This window comes from Rissa tridactyla, chromosome 4 (assembly GCF_028500815.1).
Source record: "Rissa tridactyla isolate bRisTri1 chromosome 4, bRisTri1.patW.cur.20221130, whole genome shotgun sequence".
Taxonomy (NCBI): domain Eukaryota; kingdom Metazoa; phylum Chordata; class Aves; order Charadriiformes; family Laridae; genus Rissa; species Rissa tridactyla.
In genome coordinates, this window is record NC_071469.1 from 40,204,167 (window position 1) to 40,220,307 (window position 16,141).

Genomic DNA, 16,141 nt, shown 5'->3' on the forward strand with positions numbered 1-16,141 from the left:
AGGTCAGATTTTTGTAGCTGTGTTCCACCCTAGAAGCCCCAGCAACAAAATCAAAACGCTGCTACCCTATGGTATTGGTAGGAGATGACTCTAAGTTGTTCCCACTGTCCCCATATTTTTTAATTAAATTCTTACGCTCCAAGTGTCAACCTACAGCATGCACCACTCATTGCTTTTAGTTAGCTCACCTGTGATCACCTCCTATAGTCACACAACTGTGTCCAGCGGCTACTGCTCTGCTAACAGCATCAGCCAATACCTGGCTGGCTAAACCCACTGACCGTGGATATAAAATCAGGTTGTTGTACAGTTCATCATTGGGAACTTGAGTGAAATTCAAATCTCCAAAGTCGAACACTTGACATCCTGGAAACACAGCAGCAAAAGGAGAAAGTGAGTTAAGTGCCCAGAGAAACGCTCAAAATATGGTCCTCTTGGAAAATCACTTGGGCAAGTATGAAAGTAACAGTGGGAAGGGAGTGAATTCATTTGACTGGTTGCAAACAGTGTCACAACTTTACAGATTAGAAAACTTAAGATAGTATTGCCATTTTAATTTAGCTATGAGATAGGACAATCATAGAAAGTCACCTAGAAAAACAGTTTGGCTTTGTTTAATTATTTCTTGTAAATTTTAACATTAAAAAGGACAGTTTGTATTGCCATCTTCTTTCTCAGTTAGACAGATTGTATACACCCTTAAAAAAACTCAGTTGCTCAAAGATGCCTAGGACTACATGTTTAGCTAACAATAACCGAATCCTAACAGTTATTTTCCATTTTCAAATCCCACAAGAATCTAGGGACAAAAGTGCCAAGTTACCAATAATGGAAATTTTCTTACAGTACTTCTAGGCAACTCCATGGAGGATGCACTAGTGTTTTGTAAGAGAACCCGTGCATTTTCTCAATGCAAGATGTTCTAGAAGGCATTTTAATTCTGAGGCTTTGATCCCAACCCTCTTTGACTTCCTGTCATTGCCAGTTACAACTGAATTGGCTGTTGAAGCCTGACAACATTCTGGGTCTAAGACTCAGCCTTTCTTAAAACATATTTCTGTCTGATTACCCTGAAAAGGAGTCATTTCACAGACTAGGATACAAGGCAACATTTTTGAGTGTTGTTTCCCCTCCTCCAGCCAACTGTGAGCATATTTATTAATTGTCTGCATTTAAAGTTTAATGCTCTTTCACACACATTATAAAGCTAATCCTAAGAAGCTGTGCTGTCCAATACCATGTGTTTTCTTAACAATCATTTAGATACCAAAATTTCTAACAGTATTTCACAGGCCAGAGCTTCTCAGTTTCAGATAGGCCTGTCGCCGCAGGCACTGATGAGGACTGTAAAGGCCCCAAGGGATTTGCAGCTACACCAACAGGGGCTTAGCAAGTCAAGACCACCCTGAATACTCATCATGCCTCTCCCATTTGTTCCTCAGAATAACTAGTCTGTTTGCAGTTCAAAGCATCGAGGCTAGAGCTTGGCATTTTGCCTTTAGCCATCCTATGCCTAAACACAGCAATTTGAAAAATTAAGGCAAGCAAATCAACATGAAGAAACAGCCCACTTAGGGCTCTGGGTTTCCTGCTTAACATCCATTAAGCCATTAGTCTAATGGCTAGGAAACAGGCTGTGTGAATTTGCTTTGTGGAAATAACATAAAAGTAGCATTGAGAAAAACATGACTTTATTATAATTTCAAAAGGCATTTTGACTGGTGAAAAGAATGAAGGAAAATGGTTGAGTCACTTGGGAGAATTAGATGTCTGGGCCTATTGGCAAGCATACTTTTTGTAGCAGGGACACAGATGGACATGTGTCAGGGTATTTGCTAGGAGAGGACATGTCAGCTAAGCACAGCTACTTGACAAAGGATTAAATAAACACAGTCTCAGCAACTCTGAGAAAACACATCATCTGCAGAAACTTAAGGCAGTAAGCAGGACGAGGATGTACCACTCCCTGGTCTTCTACAGGCACACAACAGCATTTTTCCCCCCCTTAGGCAATGCAGCAGTATGATGGCGCTGGAATTTTACGCCCATTTTGTTCAGATTTGAATGCGCTATCTGATCTCCCTTGTGGCCACTACATTTTTACCCTCTTGTTTCATTTTGCTTCTGTGCAGAATTAGAAGAGAATTACGAGTTGAGAGATGTCCAATGAATGTCAAAAATCTATTTTGTTTTTTTTATTTGTATATTCCTACAAGGCTCCTTCTCACACACATGCACACTGCTACACATTGCAATATTTCAGGGTTTGATGAAAATACATGAGTGTGCCCAAGAGACAAGTTTTGGAAGTAAGACTTTAAGACGTTGCATCATTCAATGGGTATCAGGAGCTTTTGGAGTCACTCCAGAAGTTAATAATACCTTTGATCTAACACTTCTGACATCTCTGGGAAGTAAATCTGCATTTGGGTGCTGTGTTCTATGATTTACACATTGCAGAACAGCACATTACACAATGTAATGGAAGAAAGGACTGCCACTTATGTTTTGTTCTCTCTTAAAGGACATACAAGTACATCACAGTATTTTACTCATTAAAGGATGAAAAAGAATGAAATTATATCATGAAGCTCTGTCTTTAGATCAGTGTAAAACCACAAACCAACCATGCCATCCTTCATAGCACTTCAAGGAATCCATTAAGATTCTTCAGGTTATGCTCAAGGCAGGCCAAACATAGCAGATTCTAGCAAGTGTGTTTAGACAAGTATCACTTGTGTTCGAGAATTTCTTTCTTCTTTACCCTCCTCCCAGACCCCATTTGTAAGGCAAAAAGACTTGGTCCAGCTTCTGAATAAAAAAAGCCCTTCATTTCTTATGATCGCATGAGGTTCATACAGCTTTCACTGTGGGTATGGTAGAGATGGGTGGACAGACACGTATTTGGGATCCAGAATTCATCCATCCATCTTTTGGACAAATGGTACTCATATCTCCTGCATTAAAATGCCTCTCCCTACTTATTTTTTTTATAAAAAAGCCTAATGTCTGTTAAAGACAATAGATGCCTTCAGGTTTTGTTACTATCTTCAGCAGTTTATTGTTGTTCAGATAGAGTTCATAAACCTTTGTAGCAGCTGCTTTTCTCAGCTTTGTGCTTCCCTCTTATTTAGGCCCTCTGGTTTTAAGTGCTTGAAGAGGATACTTCAAGTTTCCCAGGGTGATATGAATGTTTTCAGCCAACTATGCAATGGCTATCCGATTAAGATATAGTTAATCTCAGAAGTACGCACTAATCCAACCCTTGAACATTAATAATACCTTTTCTTCCTACTATTTTTTATTTATGCCTACAGTTTTGAGTTATGATTAAATGACGTTACAGATAAAGGAAAGTTTAATGAATAGAGAGTACGCACACAAAAATATCAAAGAGATGAAATCAACGTGTACATTTGTCTTAATGTTTACTGAAGAGCAAAGAATTTATGTCAAATTATTAAAGTATTTATTGATGCATTTTCTTAGCTTCTAGAGTGTTTCAGATACTAGTGTAGTACTTAAAGACCTGAATTGTTTTCCATTTCATCTGCCTGCTTACACATAGTTTTGATTTAAAGAAATCAAAAAACTAAATCTTTCTCAGCTACATTATTTTGCCCAACGTAGAAATCGCTCAATGGATGGATATGCTGTAGTGCAATACAGTTTGGTGGATCTTGCTGTTATTTGGACGTTAGTGAAAGATTTATATAATCCACCACACCAAACACTATGCACTTACTTTCTTTGGTAGTCGGGGCACTCCATTTTAAGATACTAATAGCTATAAACAAACAACTTTTTAAATCAGCACAGAAAGTTAACATGAAGAATATATATGGGCCTTTTAAAAGAAAATAGATACAGTTTCTGAAAACTAGAGAAAGACGTGGGCAGATAGGAAAGCCAGCTCCCTTACATTCATTAGAAAGCACAGCTTTTACCAGTGCAGCAGATCGGGTCTAGCCAGGATTGCAATTCTTTTAAAAAGAAATAGTACCATACAGTACTTACAGACTAAAATACCACAGACATTTTGCTAGTAAATAAATAATACAAAATTAAATATGATCAAAAGAAGTCTTTTTTTCTACTTCCAAGCTCTAACAGAAGTTACATTCAAATGAAAAATATATTCTGTTTGATTCGTTAGTCAATTATCAACAGCACAGAAAATATATAACAACCAAGCCCATACAAGTCAGCTCCATCAGCACTCTGGCTCAAGGGGAGATCACTTTTTGAAGTAAGGAAAACAAAACCCAGGCTTGATTCATTTATTTCTGCTACAGGAGCTTGAAAGAGATATGAGGGAAATAAAGGTGTCAATCTGAATACTAACACACAGTATAGTTAAATAAATAAGATGCATATGTGCACAACAGTCCTCCTGTTAGTATGAATGATTAATGTGTAAAGGCAGAACACATATCTCTTCTACAGCTTAGAAGTGCAATGCCCCGCTCTGATAGACTTTCATCAACAGAGCCGCTTGGGGGCACATTTCAGCCAAAAATTAATAAATTAGCTTGAAATAGTTTGTATAGTAGACCCAAGACTTCTTTTGACAAGAACAGGTTAGGGAAAGGTCACATAGGCATTCAACCAGCAGACATGGGGATGAAAGGCAGTTGTTTATTCAGCCTGCACAGCCAGAACCAGAACTTTACCTATATCTGGTAAAGAAAAATCAGCGTTTTTCATAATTAGGAGCCTAACTTATACTTAGGGGAAAAAGAGTTAGAAATACAAATTAAGAACACACTTAAGAGTTTCCTGCATGCCTTTTCAAATAAGCTATTAATGTAGCACTCAGGCTCAACCCAATGATGCTTGTAACTGGGACATAAGATGCCCTTTAACAAGCTATATGACAATGGTAATGTTCACTTCCTATTATCTTAAGCAAAATACAGTCCACTTGTTCAGTACTCACAGTAGGCAGCAGTTCCTATAGTAAGTAAGTAATTTCCCTGTGCAGATTTAGAGAAAGTTTTCTTCTGTAAAAGCAGGCGGCTCATGAGTCTGGCTGCATTTAACTGGAAAACACCTGGGTGGCAGCAGGGAAAGCCTCCCTCCCATCCTCCTCCGCTAGGATACTGCGCCAGAGCCAGAAGCAGCAATCTGATAGTAGGAGATTCAGCTTTCAAAGACCAGGCTGTCTGCTGACAGTGCCCAATGGTACTGTAACAATTATAACAGCTCTCCCAGGCAGCAAACAGGAATTGGAACAAAAGCATGTTTAACACGAGATAGAAGTGATCTCCTGACGCTGCCTGCTTACACTGGATATTTGTAAGCTAAAAGTAAAAAAAATATCCTAAATTAATGGGAAAATTAAATCTTTCCTCTTCCAGGTTTGTAAACCCTGCTGAACTACTTTCAAAGTAGTCTGGAAATGCCACTGTTACTAGACCTTACTTCATACTGTGTGTTATACAAAACCACTCACATGAAAGTGTCATTCCTGCAAACTGCTTTCTCAGATTACAGCCCATTTAGTGAATCACCACAGACACAGAAAGGCTTTTCAGGAAGCAATGAATATTATGAACAACGTTTATAGACAAACCTAACATTTTCCTTTCTGTTAACAAAAAAGAGCTACAAGCTGTTATCATCCTTCTTTTCAGTATAAACTCATTGGTTTATGGTACAGACTTCGTAATCCTTTCTCAGAGACACTGTCAAAGTATTGCATAACAGCAAACAAATGACTCAATTCATTATGACCAGTGCATTCTGGAGCCTATTTTAAGGCAGTTTTAACCCTCCAGAATTATCCGGGGGGTTGTAAAAAAAAAAATACACAAATCATTACATTAATATGAAATTATGCTAGCAAGGTTCCCACCACAAGCGACAGGCTTCAGCAGCCTAGTTTAATCATAAGCTTCTTGCTTGGAAGTTCATTGCACAGCGTCTAATTCACTTTAAACTGAATATGTATCTGCTGGAAGAAGTGTGCTACTAGACACAGACATTTGATTATTCAATAGGTTTTTGCCAGCGCTAAAATTTCACTTCCTAAATGTAATTGTAATGTAATTCCTAAATGCAGTCCAGGTAATTTCTACCTTGCCTTTTGGAATTTTGAAAGGTCTGGTTTAAGACAAAGTTTCTGTGTCTGTACCTATTCAAGTGTCTTCACAGAATGGGTTGGGTTGGAAGGCACATTAAAGATCATCTAGTTCCCCCATGGGCAGGGACACCTCCCACTAGACCAGGTTGCTCAGAGCCCCATCCAGCCTGGCCTTGAACACCTCCAGGGAAGGGGCATCTACAACATCCCTCGGCAGCCTGTTCCAGTGTCTCACCACCCTCACAGTAAAGAATTTCTTCCTAGTCTCTAATCTAAATCTCCCCTCTTTCAGTTTAAAGCTGTTACCCTCCATCCTATCACTATACTCCCTGATAGAGAGTCCCTCCACATCTTTCACATAGGCCCACTTCGAGTACCAGAAGGCTGCTATAAGCTAATACAACAGCAACAAGCAAACCCAATTCTAATTGCTACCCCAAGTCTGTGGTCTCAAGTTGTCCGTTGCATAAAGTGAAGCAAGAAATATTTTTCTGACCCCAAACTGAGCAGCCACCTCATTTCCCTTTGATAACCGTTTATAACTTTAATCTCTTATGAAATCCAGTGCGCTTGACCTGAACAGGTCTCCAAAAACGTCAGTATCAGGTGTTGGGAAACATTTGCACTGTGGCTTGCATCAGAGAGGAGACAAGGATGCAGCTATTATGGTCTGTCACTCCACCAACCTGCAGTTCTAATTCCCTTCAAATAAGCTTAACCCAGAAACAGTTCCAAATAGCAATACAAGTAGGCACTGAGAGCCATAGCAAGTCATAATACCAAATCAGCTCTCCTCAACAACAAACACCTTGTGCTTTAGATTGTATTAAGTAATTATTATATTGGTTAACCCAAACAGCTAACACTTGAGAGGAAGGGAGAGCAGAGTATATTGGAGATTACTGAAGTTCCCTCCCTCCCTTTTACAATCTACAAGAAACTAACATCAGACCACCTCACTTCATATTCAAATGAAAAATTTGATTTTATTTTTTTTAATCTGACTTCAGTGCCTCATTCCTTGCTTTTCACCAGGTGGTTTTACAAAAAAAGTTTTCACCTTTCATTCAAAAATAATAATCCTATGTACCATAAGCACATACCTGCCATAGGCATCTCGGTCTTGCAAGTCCGTAATGAGAGACAAGATTAAAGTTTCAAATGAGAGAGTAATAACTGATTCTGTCCACCATAAAGCAGATGAAAACAACTCATTACCCAATTTTTCCCCCCGTCATCCCCCTTTGTGCCCCTCCCCGGTAACTCCTCTCCAACACCATTCATGGTAAAAAAAAAACCCAAACAAAAACCAGCATGTGATCTGAACTTATTCCAATCCAGAAATAATGGGTACAGAAATTCAGCTAAGTCATGTATTAAAACTAATTTTAGAATATAAAAATATAAAGGATGAAGGGCATCACCATAAACCCAAAGAAATACAAAACCCCAAGAGCTCTGTTCTTTGGTCCTTGAATCTAATCTCCCTTTATTGAAAGATTATGAAGTAATCAATTTGAGTTTCCTGATCTGCATCAGCATAGCTTAATTTTTTTCCATGTATTTAAACTGATATAAGGAACAGTTACAATTAAAGCACCAAGTGCACTTTACCCCAAATTAATGACAATTCTTTTAAAGCCAACTTCATGGATAATGCGCAACCTGGAATATGCACCAGCCAAATGGGAGAGGAAAAAACAAAAAAAAACATCAAATCAATGACTGACACAAAGCTTTTCATTCCAAAGCAAAAACAAGCAGATGATGCCCTCCATCAGCATGGGAAAGGGAAGATAATCAGAACTGACCTACTGCAAGGAATGCTCCGACTCCCTGTACTTTCACTGTTGGCATTTTTCTATTAACTTCTAAGGCTAGTTGTAGTCATGCAAGTATCAAAGGGTACAACATTCAAAAGGATAAGCTGTAACTACTGTCAGAGCACACTCCCCCACTTCTAGAAGCTTAGCCTCCCGTACTCAAGTCAAGCTAGCTGATGAGGTCTGCTGTGAAGAAGCAACCTAGAAACAGCCTCAGTGGAGGCCTCCCCAAAACAGCTCTCCTCTAAAGCCTCTGCAGGGCTCCTTCTGCCTTCATGGTTATCAGAGTCAGCTCCAGGCTGCCTTCCCTCATGGAGCGGAGCAGCACCTCCCCTTGATGCATTCTGACAACTAGCATAATTTCAAAGACTCACTGCAAACACCAGTTACAACCAGTCCATTTGACTGTGCTTTGATTTCTGTTAAACCACTGGTCTTTGAAGCTAACCAATCATGGCTAATGGACACTTGAGAGGTAAACAAGAATAACAGTCTCTTGGATATCTACCTCTGTATAAATAAGAGGTCAGTTATTCTAGTTCTGGAAATAAGCTGCATAAGACATATGCATGTTTTACTGATTTTGTCAAACAAAGGAGTTCGTGCACACTTGTGTCAAAGGGAAGGAAAATAAAAAGATGACTGCCACTTACCTGTTCTGTCTGAGGGAAAAAAGGGGGGAGGGTGCACAGGGCATTCCCTTTTCTGCTTTGTAAGGCTGAAGACTTAGCTGTTAGTCTAACAGCCTTATGCTATATCCTAACTGATTTTTTCCTGAGAATGTTCCTAGCAAATTAATAAACTTAGTTTTGACAGTATTGACAACAAATGTGATCAGAAAAAACCACAAACAGTAGCTTTTCTCATCTCAACAATGCAGAGCTTTAACTAAACAACATGCTGCTTACAATGCCAGCAGTTATTGAAAGTTTTCTGTCTCCCACTTCATCATCGGCAAAAAATGTAAGCAAAGAGGCTAAAACAAGACAGATCTTTACGTTATCTATACAATAAGTTTAGACTTTATTGGAATTCTACAGATTAGAGATATTTGACTAGCTCTACTAAACTAGAAAGTCTTAAAAAGTTTAATACTGAGCTTTGAAGAGAACCAATTGAGGCGAGACCTAGTGCAAAGCTAAACTAGATTCTAACCCAAGAATACTGAGTCCTGATAGATCTTTTTTGTAATATAAATGGATCTTTCTCAAACTGCAGTCTGTAAATCCAATCTTAATTCAAATATAGGGCAAACAGAACGGTACAGTTTATCAAAGTCTTCAGGGATATAGGCAATTCTTTAAACACATACTTACTGGATAAGCTGATGAAAATTATTTTCCCCAACACTGCAGCTGTAACTCTTGCCAGTCCACATCTGCTGAACCCCAGCACCAGTACTTCATGACACATACCTTGGGCATAATCAAAAGACTATCTTCCTCTTAAACTCTTTGCCCAAGAAGATTTAAGTATAAAAAAGAGGAGATATATGTAGAAGCAGCTACTTCGTGATTTATTGTTAAGAATGAAACTAACCATATGAGCAATGTTGGTGAGACAGTAAAGTTGAATTGCTGTTTGGCAGCACATGTCAGTAGGAGTCCAATAGTTTTAGGCAAAGCAGGAGCATATCTCCAGTCACATGGGGATTAGCAGCTCCATTCCTCTTTTAAAGGAGGTTACTCCTTTGAGTCGCTACACTGACCTCCTGAATCCTATTACTGAAGAGCTTTGTTCCAGTCAAACAAAATAGTAGGAATAGAATGGTCATTCTCTTTGAGAAATCTAGCTCTACTTCTGTCTGTAAGCCACATGTCTCTGCAGTCCACTAACTTGTCAAACCAGCAACTCAGATCCTAACTAAAAAGGACATCAACAACAGTCAGCATACAAGAATGAACACTTGGGAAGAAATTTTATACTAAAGTTGTTCCCATGTTAGCAACAGCAGAGGTGCTCTAATTCACCTCAAGGGCTATAGTAATTAACATAACAGCTATTTATTACTTATGAAAATCTGAGAATGGTCCTTTTCTCCCTGAATTAAGAGGGCTAGGCAAAACTCTGGATTTAAGTTTGATCAGATTCTCTGCTTAATCTGCAGCAAACAGGAAAGGTCCAAGAAATTCTCACTTTGAGAGAACTTCATACTTTGCATCTTCTATAGCTTAGGTCAAGTACATCTGTCACCTGCCTTCCCCGCTCCTTCCTAACAAATCCAAGAGCCTCCACATATTGCACCCCTTTCTTTTTACTGCCAGAACAATGCACAGCCCTGCAAGCTTTGTACCTTCACCTTCCCCATGCCAGGGAGTTTTGGGTCTCTATTTTCACATAGCACTTATTTGGCAAGATGGAAGAGTTCGTTAAGGTGTTAATATTTTGGTTTCCCTTAGGTGAAGGAGCAAAGCCAAAAGACAAACATCATCAAGGTGATTAAAAAGCCCCACAGGCTTAGTTAGTCAGTTATATTATCCCTGCTATAGGCTTGCACACCCACTGTTTTTGGCTTGGGAGCTGGACTCCTGCTACATTAACTCTCCTGATTACACCTCGAGCTACTACCAATGTGTAGCAGTGTTCTCTCTGCTTCTACCAAGGGGGATGGAAAGTCAAGCTAGTGGCTCAGATGCATCTCTGACAGTTTGGTACAGACTAGCGATACCATCTGCCTCTGAGCTCCTTCTTCATATTTCAGCCTAAGCATAAACAAGCTGTTCATAGGCAGTCATCACTTTAGGCAGCCAAGAATTCATCATACCATGTAGGTACAGTCACAGTCTCTTTCAAGAGAGCAACAATCCCCCTCCCCAAAAAGGAGAAAATGGAGTAGCAGCTCAGGACACCACAATAAGACTATGGAAGAACAGAAATTAGCATAGGGTGAAAGGAACAATAAAATTCCCTTCCAAAGATACCAGCCAGTGAAAGCAAAATGCAAAACAGTGCAAAAAGGAGGAAACAAAGGTCTAGTGTTCTCACTCCTATGCGGCTTGAGCACTATCAATGGAAGTTATCGAATCAGGCATACAAACATATGAAAAGCCATGTGGTTGGTTGCTAATCAAAGTAACAAAGTATATACACATAAGACTAGAACATACAAACAAATGCAGCAAATGCATCTTATTACCTGAGCACTACATTTTAGAGGAGACTTCAGAGCATCTTCATTTTATGCAGGTCAAATTGAATTTTACTATACGAATGGAAAATGAATAAATCAAACTTTACAATTTCAGGCAAACAAGACTGATGATCAGAAAACTTTTCCATTTAAAACATGCGAGGGCAATTTTATTTGAAAGTTACTGTTAATACAGAGTTTTCATTACACTGTCTATTTTCCCCCATCTATACTTTCCTTAGACTGCCCAGAATCCACCCTCACTCTTTTCCTGGGAAGCATCATTCCACAGCTAGGCTTATGCCTGGTTCCAAGCTTGTAATGACAAGGAAAATTGTGTTTATAGTACTCCCTTACATCCCAGTGGGGAATGGGAGCATGCAGCAACAACAAAGACACACAGACCCTGTGGACACAAATGCTTCAAAAGTAGCCAATGCAGATAGGAGAACAGAAGCCCTATATCTTAGATGAATGTTATTTCCTTTTAAAAGAGACACCTGGTCTGCTGCAGTATTATTTGCCTGCTCCTGGAAAACAAGCAACAAGGTCCCACGAAAACTATAAATTCTTTTAACATAGCAGATAAATAGAATATCCACATTAATAATGAGAATAATACTGTTGCTCTATTGCTGTCTTCAATGTATGAGAAAAAAATTCATAGTGTTAGAAAGCAGCTAAAGTTTAACTGCCAGATCAGTGTACCACAGGAGTCCAAGCAATAGCATTACAGGCAAAGCTATCCTGTCAGCTCAGGGAAGAAAAACAGACAGCCCATATACAAAACCAATCATTTGTTAAGTTTCCATGAACAACAGATGCGCACAATAGAAAAGGCTACATGGTAGTTTCCCCTTCAACCTACCATCCTGCCCTCAAGCAAATTGTTTTTGCAGAACAAACTGCTCCTCTGCGTAATGCTGGTGACTGTCATTGTTTCAGGATGAGCCCTCAGAGCAGACCTTGTTACAATCCATGTGCCATCTGAACCTGTTCGTAACAGAGCTGCAGAGATTTAAGCAGCAATAAAGATCAACAACAACCAAAAAGCCCCACCCTACCCGTGGAAGAATATGTCAGCAATAAGAAACTGAAATTGCAGAGCCTTTAAGAATTGTAAGTGAACAGCAAAAAAATATCTCCTTGTACGTTATTGATTAATGAGTAAGGAGTCCACAAGCAACTAAACAGTGAAAGTATTTTTTACCTTCTGCTTACTTTTTAATTTAACTTGCTTCATTTCTATCCCCACAAATTTTTTGTTACTGGAATTCAGAAAGGGCTTGTATCCTCCTTTCTACCTTCTCCAAGTTCCTATTGAAGAAAGCTTGTGTCAAGCAAATGATTTTTTTTTTCTGTTGGTTTATTGGTTTTTCCCCACAAGAATTCTTATAAAATGGAAGTATTAGATCTGAACTACTTGAAAGAGAACCCCAATCCTTCCAGTACAGGATTGTCATTGATTCAAAGAAACTACTGCCTACAGTCTTGCCTAGAGTAACATATCCTCCTTTCAAATCTGGTAACTTATTAGTTTAAATAAACTCTAAGCACAGTAACATCCAGACCTGCTTTTATTGCAGTATATAAGACCTCTCTTCAACACCCTGCCTCTATGTTCATAGAGGTTGTAGATCATGCTCACTAGAATTCAAGTACTACCAAGGATGGCATACATCTCAACTTCGCACAAAACAAGACAGGAAGAGAATGTCTACTCATATGATTGCAAAAATAGGACTTTTCAGGTTGTGAATCATAAGATATGCAGGTTAAACCTGCACAAAACAATAGCTTCTGTTTTAAAGAGGTCTTATAATTCAGCATAAGTTTGCTAGAGGGTTATTAGGCAATTATCTTTCCTCTGCATGCATCTAAATTCCACTAACACTAATCACACAGAGCAGATAGATAAGGTAGTTCTTCCTGTAGTCCACTCCTGCAATCTATCCCCATCATAAAGTTTTCCGTAACACTTTTTAGATTAAAGATCCCCCGAGACAGAATCCAGCTTTACAAGTTTCTATCCCTAATGTCCTGTTTTCTGCAGTTCTCAGCTTGTAAAAGCAATAGATGTGAGAAGACGAAACACAAATAAGCACATGGATTAGTTTAAATAACATTAGCAGTAACAAGGAAGAGACCAGAAACTTTCCATTCACAAAGTGCTATTCACAAGTGTTTTCAAAGCAAAACTTCAGACAAGACCTCATACACAAATCTAAGGATTTTTCCAGAAAGTTCTGAATTTCATAGCTTGAAAGCACACAAGTAAGTAGCTGATAAAGAATATGGAAAAAGAAAACACATGATGCAACAAATCGAGGAACATACTCAAGGCTATTACTTGACTGGATGCACTGAGTGCACATAATGTTTTAAATGGCCTCACGTTTACTTAAGTCAACACGGGAACAGCACACACGCAATTACGCCAATAAAGCGCTCACGGTGCCAACGCAGAAGATACCCGGGCACACCCGGCCGTTTGTTAGAAGCCGGAGGACGCCGCGGTGGACAAGCCGGCAGATCCGGCCCCTCTTTGTTCCGGGGAGCCCCACCAGGCCCCCGGCGCGGCTGGGCGCTCCTTCGGGTCTCTCACGGCACGCACGACCTGCTATGCGACAAGTCACCCTTTCCGATACCGCAGAGCCGCGCCTTTCCCCGGGCACCGGGGGCTACGGGGCATTTTGCGTTTCGTGATTCACTGGAAGGAACCGTTTCCACCCCCACCCCACCCCCCGGGCTCGCAGCAGGCGGCTGAGTCACGCTTCGCCGAAACGAGCCGCCAGAAGGATGCCCAGATGCGGGGGGGGGGGGGGGGGGGGGGGGGGGGGGGTGGAGATGAGGGCAGCCCCGGGATATTCCCCCTCCGCCGCGCCGTGTCTCACCAAGTCCGGCCAGCCGCTCCACCAGCCCCGCGGCGCGGAGGGTAGCGGGGCCGTGGTCCACTCCTCGCCGTTTCTGCGAGACAAAGAGAAGGGGGAGATGCGTTAGCCGGCGCCGCCTGCAGCCAGGTACGCCAGCCCCACCGAGGGGACGGGAGGGGAGACGAGGCCGCGGCACCCGCTTGCCACCTCCCCGGCTGCCCTCTGCCCCCCTCCCGGCCCGGCCGCGATGCCCACCTGCCCCCTGGAGAGCGGGGCTCCCACCAGCGCCACGGAGTGCGCCTGCTTGGGCAGCTGGAGCCCCGCGTCCGCCTGCTTGCGGAGGAGCCGGGCGAAGCTGCTGCGCAGGGCCATGATGCAGCCGCCGCGGAGCCGCCGAAGGATGCCGGCCGCCGTCGCCGCCCCGCTCCTCTTAACCAGCTCCAGCCCCGCCGGCTCCCCGCCCCCCGCCCCTCACACGCCCGCGCCGCCCGGCCAACGGCAGCGCGCGCGCCCGGAGGTGTGTCCGCCCCCCACCCCCCCCCACCCCCGCGGCGCACGCGGCTCAGCGCGCGACGGACCGGGGGTGGGGGGGCGGAAGCGGGGAGCAGTTGGGGAGGGGGGGGGCCGGCAGCGCGGGGCGGCCAACGGCTCTTCCGCAACGGCCCGCCCCCGGGGCTCCCCCCCGCGCGCCCGGCCTCGCGCCGCCGAGGGGCTCGCGGCGCGCCCGGTCGTCCGCCATCTCCTCCTCCTCCTCCCCGCCGGGGTTTTTCCACTCCCAGCCGCCGCCTCACCTCGCTGGCGGCGGCCGCCAGGGCTGCCAGGCTGCCCCCCGGCCTTCACCGGGGCGGCAGCCTCTTCACGGCCCACTCGCACCGGGGCAAGTGGCACGCCGGCTCTCCTTGCCCTGCCGAGAGCGCAGGCCCGGGGCTGGGGGCAGCGGCACAGCGCGCTGGGGGAGGTCTCGGTGAATCCCCCGTCCCTCGGTGTCCCCCGCCGGCCTTCGGCCCCTGGGAGAGAGCAAGTCGCCGGCGGGGTGTGAAATGTCGGAACTTGTAACTGCACCGGGGGCAAAACACCACCCGAGCCCAGCGCCCTGGCTGCCGCATGGCTCCCGAGAGCCGCCTCGCAGCAACGCTCCTCCCTGGCCTTACTGAAGAAAAACTGGGGCACCGCTCCTCAGCTGATAACCATTAAAAAAGCTGATAACCATTAAAGCATTAAAAAACCCACCTCCCTGGCACCTGCCTTCAATATCTGATCTCGGGCTACCTTGGCCTGAGATGATTCTGAAAGCTCTCACTGTTCCTATTCACAGCGCAGTTGAAGGATTACAGATTAAGAAATGATTTAAAAACTAGTAAATGCCCCCATCTTTCCCTTCTGCGACAAGGCAACATGACTCCTACTGCCAAATGTGCAACTTTACGCATAGGTTTGAAAGAAAGGCTGGCAGCGTTCATGAGAGGAGAGATGACAGGGCGCAAACATGGTTAAACTGGGACTTGCTGGTGACACAAAAAAAAAAATAATGCACGCACATTTTTGCTTTTTCCTCTTATGATTTTCAAATCCTCTCCTCACCTCTGTATCTCAGTAACTTCCCATGTGTTCTTGTTATTGTGAATTACCATTACCGCTCCTCCAGGAGCTCACACTTCCCTCCTGCCGCTGACCTCGCACTTCACACTGCTTTTTCTTCTTCTACCCCCGACTCTGATTTTTCTTTCCCCTTCTCCCTGTCCCCATCTCCCCAGCTGTCATACCAGAGCTCCTATTTATCTACTTTAGTCTTTCTCACCTGTCATTTCAAACATTTCTTCCCTTTTTTTAAAAAAAACCTGTAACTCCGGTTTCAATTTATTGGTTTTTGGGTTTTTTTTCACTTTCACTCCATCTATAAACTCCTTTTATTCTCTTTTTAACTTCAGCAATGTCTCCTCCGTTTCTGCAGTTCACTGTCTCCCATTCTTTTCCCCCTCTCCCGTCCATCCCTCACCGTTTCTCCCCAGAGCTCCAGCCCATCCCTCACCTTGGCTCACAGTGAGATCCTGGACACGCTGCAGGAGTCCTCCACTACTGCCAGCCATCACCACCACCTCTTGGCCAAGCAAAGATCTTGGTAGTGGTTCCTCAACACCTCTTGGTTTCTCACGTCCGTCAGAGACTCCTCTGCTGCCCTTGCAAGAAGAGGTGAACGGGTTTTTATATGCGGTATCCACCCAAGAGCTCT

General features: G+C 42.9%; 1 protein-coding gene across 1 annotated transcript in view; it reads right to left on the bottom strand.

Moving 5' to 3' along the window:
- Positions 1 to 14,325, bottom strand: part of ARG2 (arginase 2) — a 22,658-nt gene extending 8,333 nt beyond the window's left edge. Inside the window, exons 1-3 of the mRNA XM_054198773.1 lie at positions 14,167 to 14,325; positions 13,933 to 14,005; positions 189 to 366 (exon numbers count right to left, since the gene is read on the bottom strand). Coding sequence (XP_054054748.1) covers positions 189 to 366; positions 13,933 to 14,005; positions 14,167 to 14,283 — 368 coding nt within the window. The 5' untranslated portion in view covers positions 14,284 to 14,325. The remainder of the gene's footprint in view (positions 1 to 188; positions 367 to 13,932; positions 14,006 to 14,166) is intronic.
- Positions 14,326 to 16,141: the final 1,816 nt, after the last annotated feature.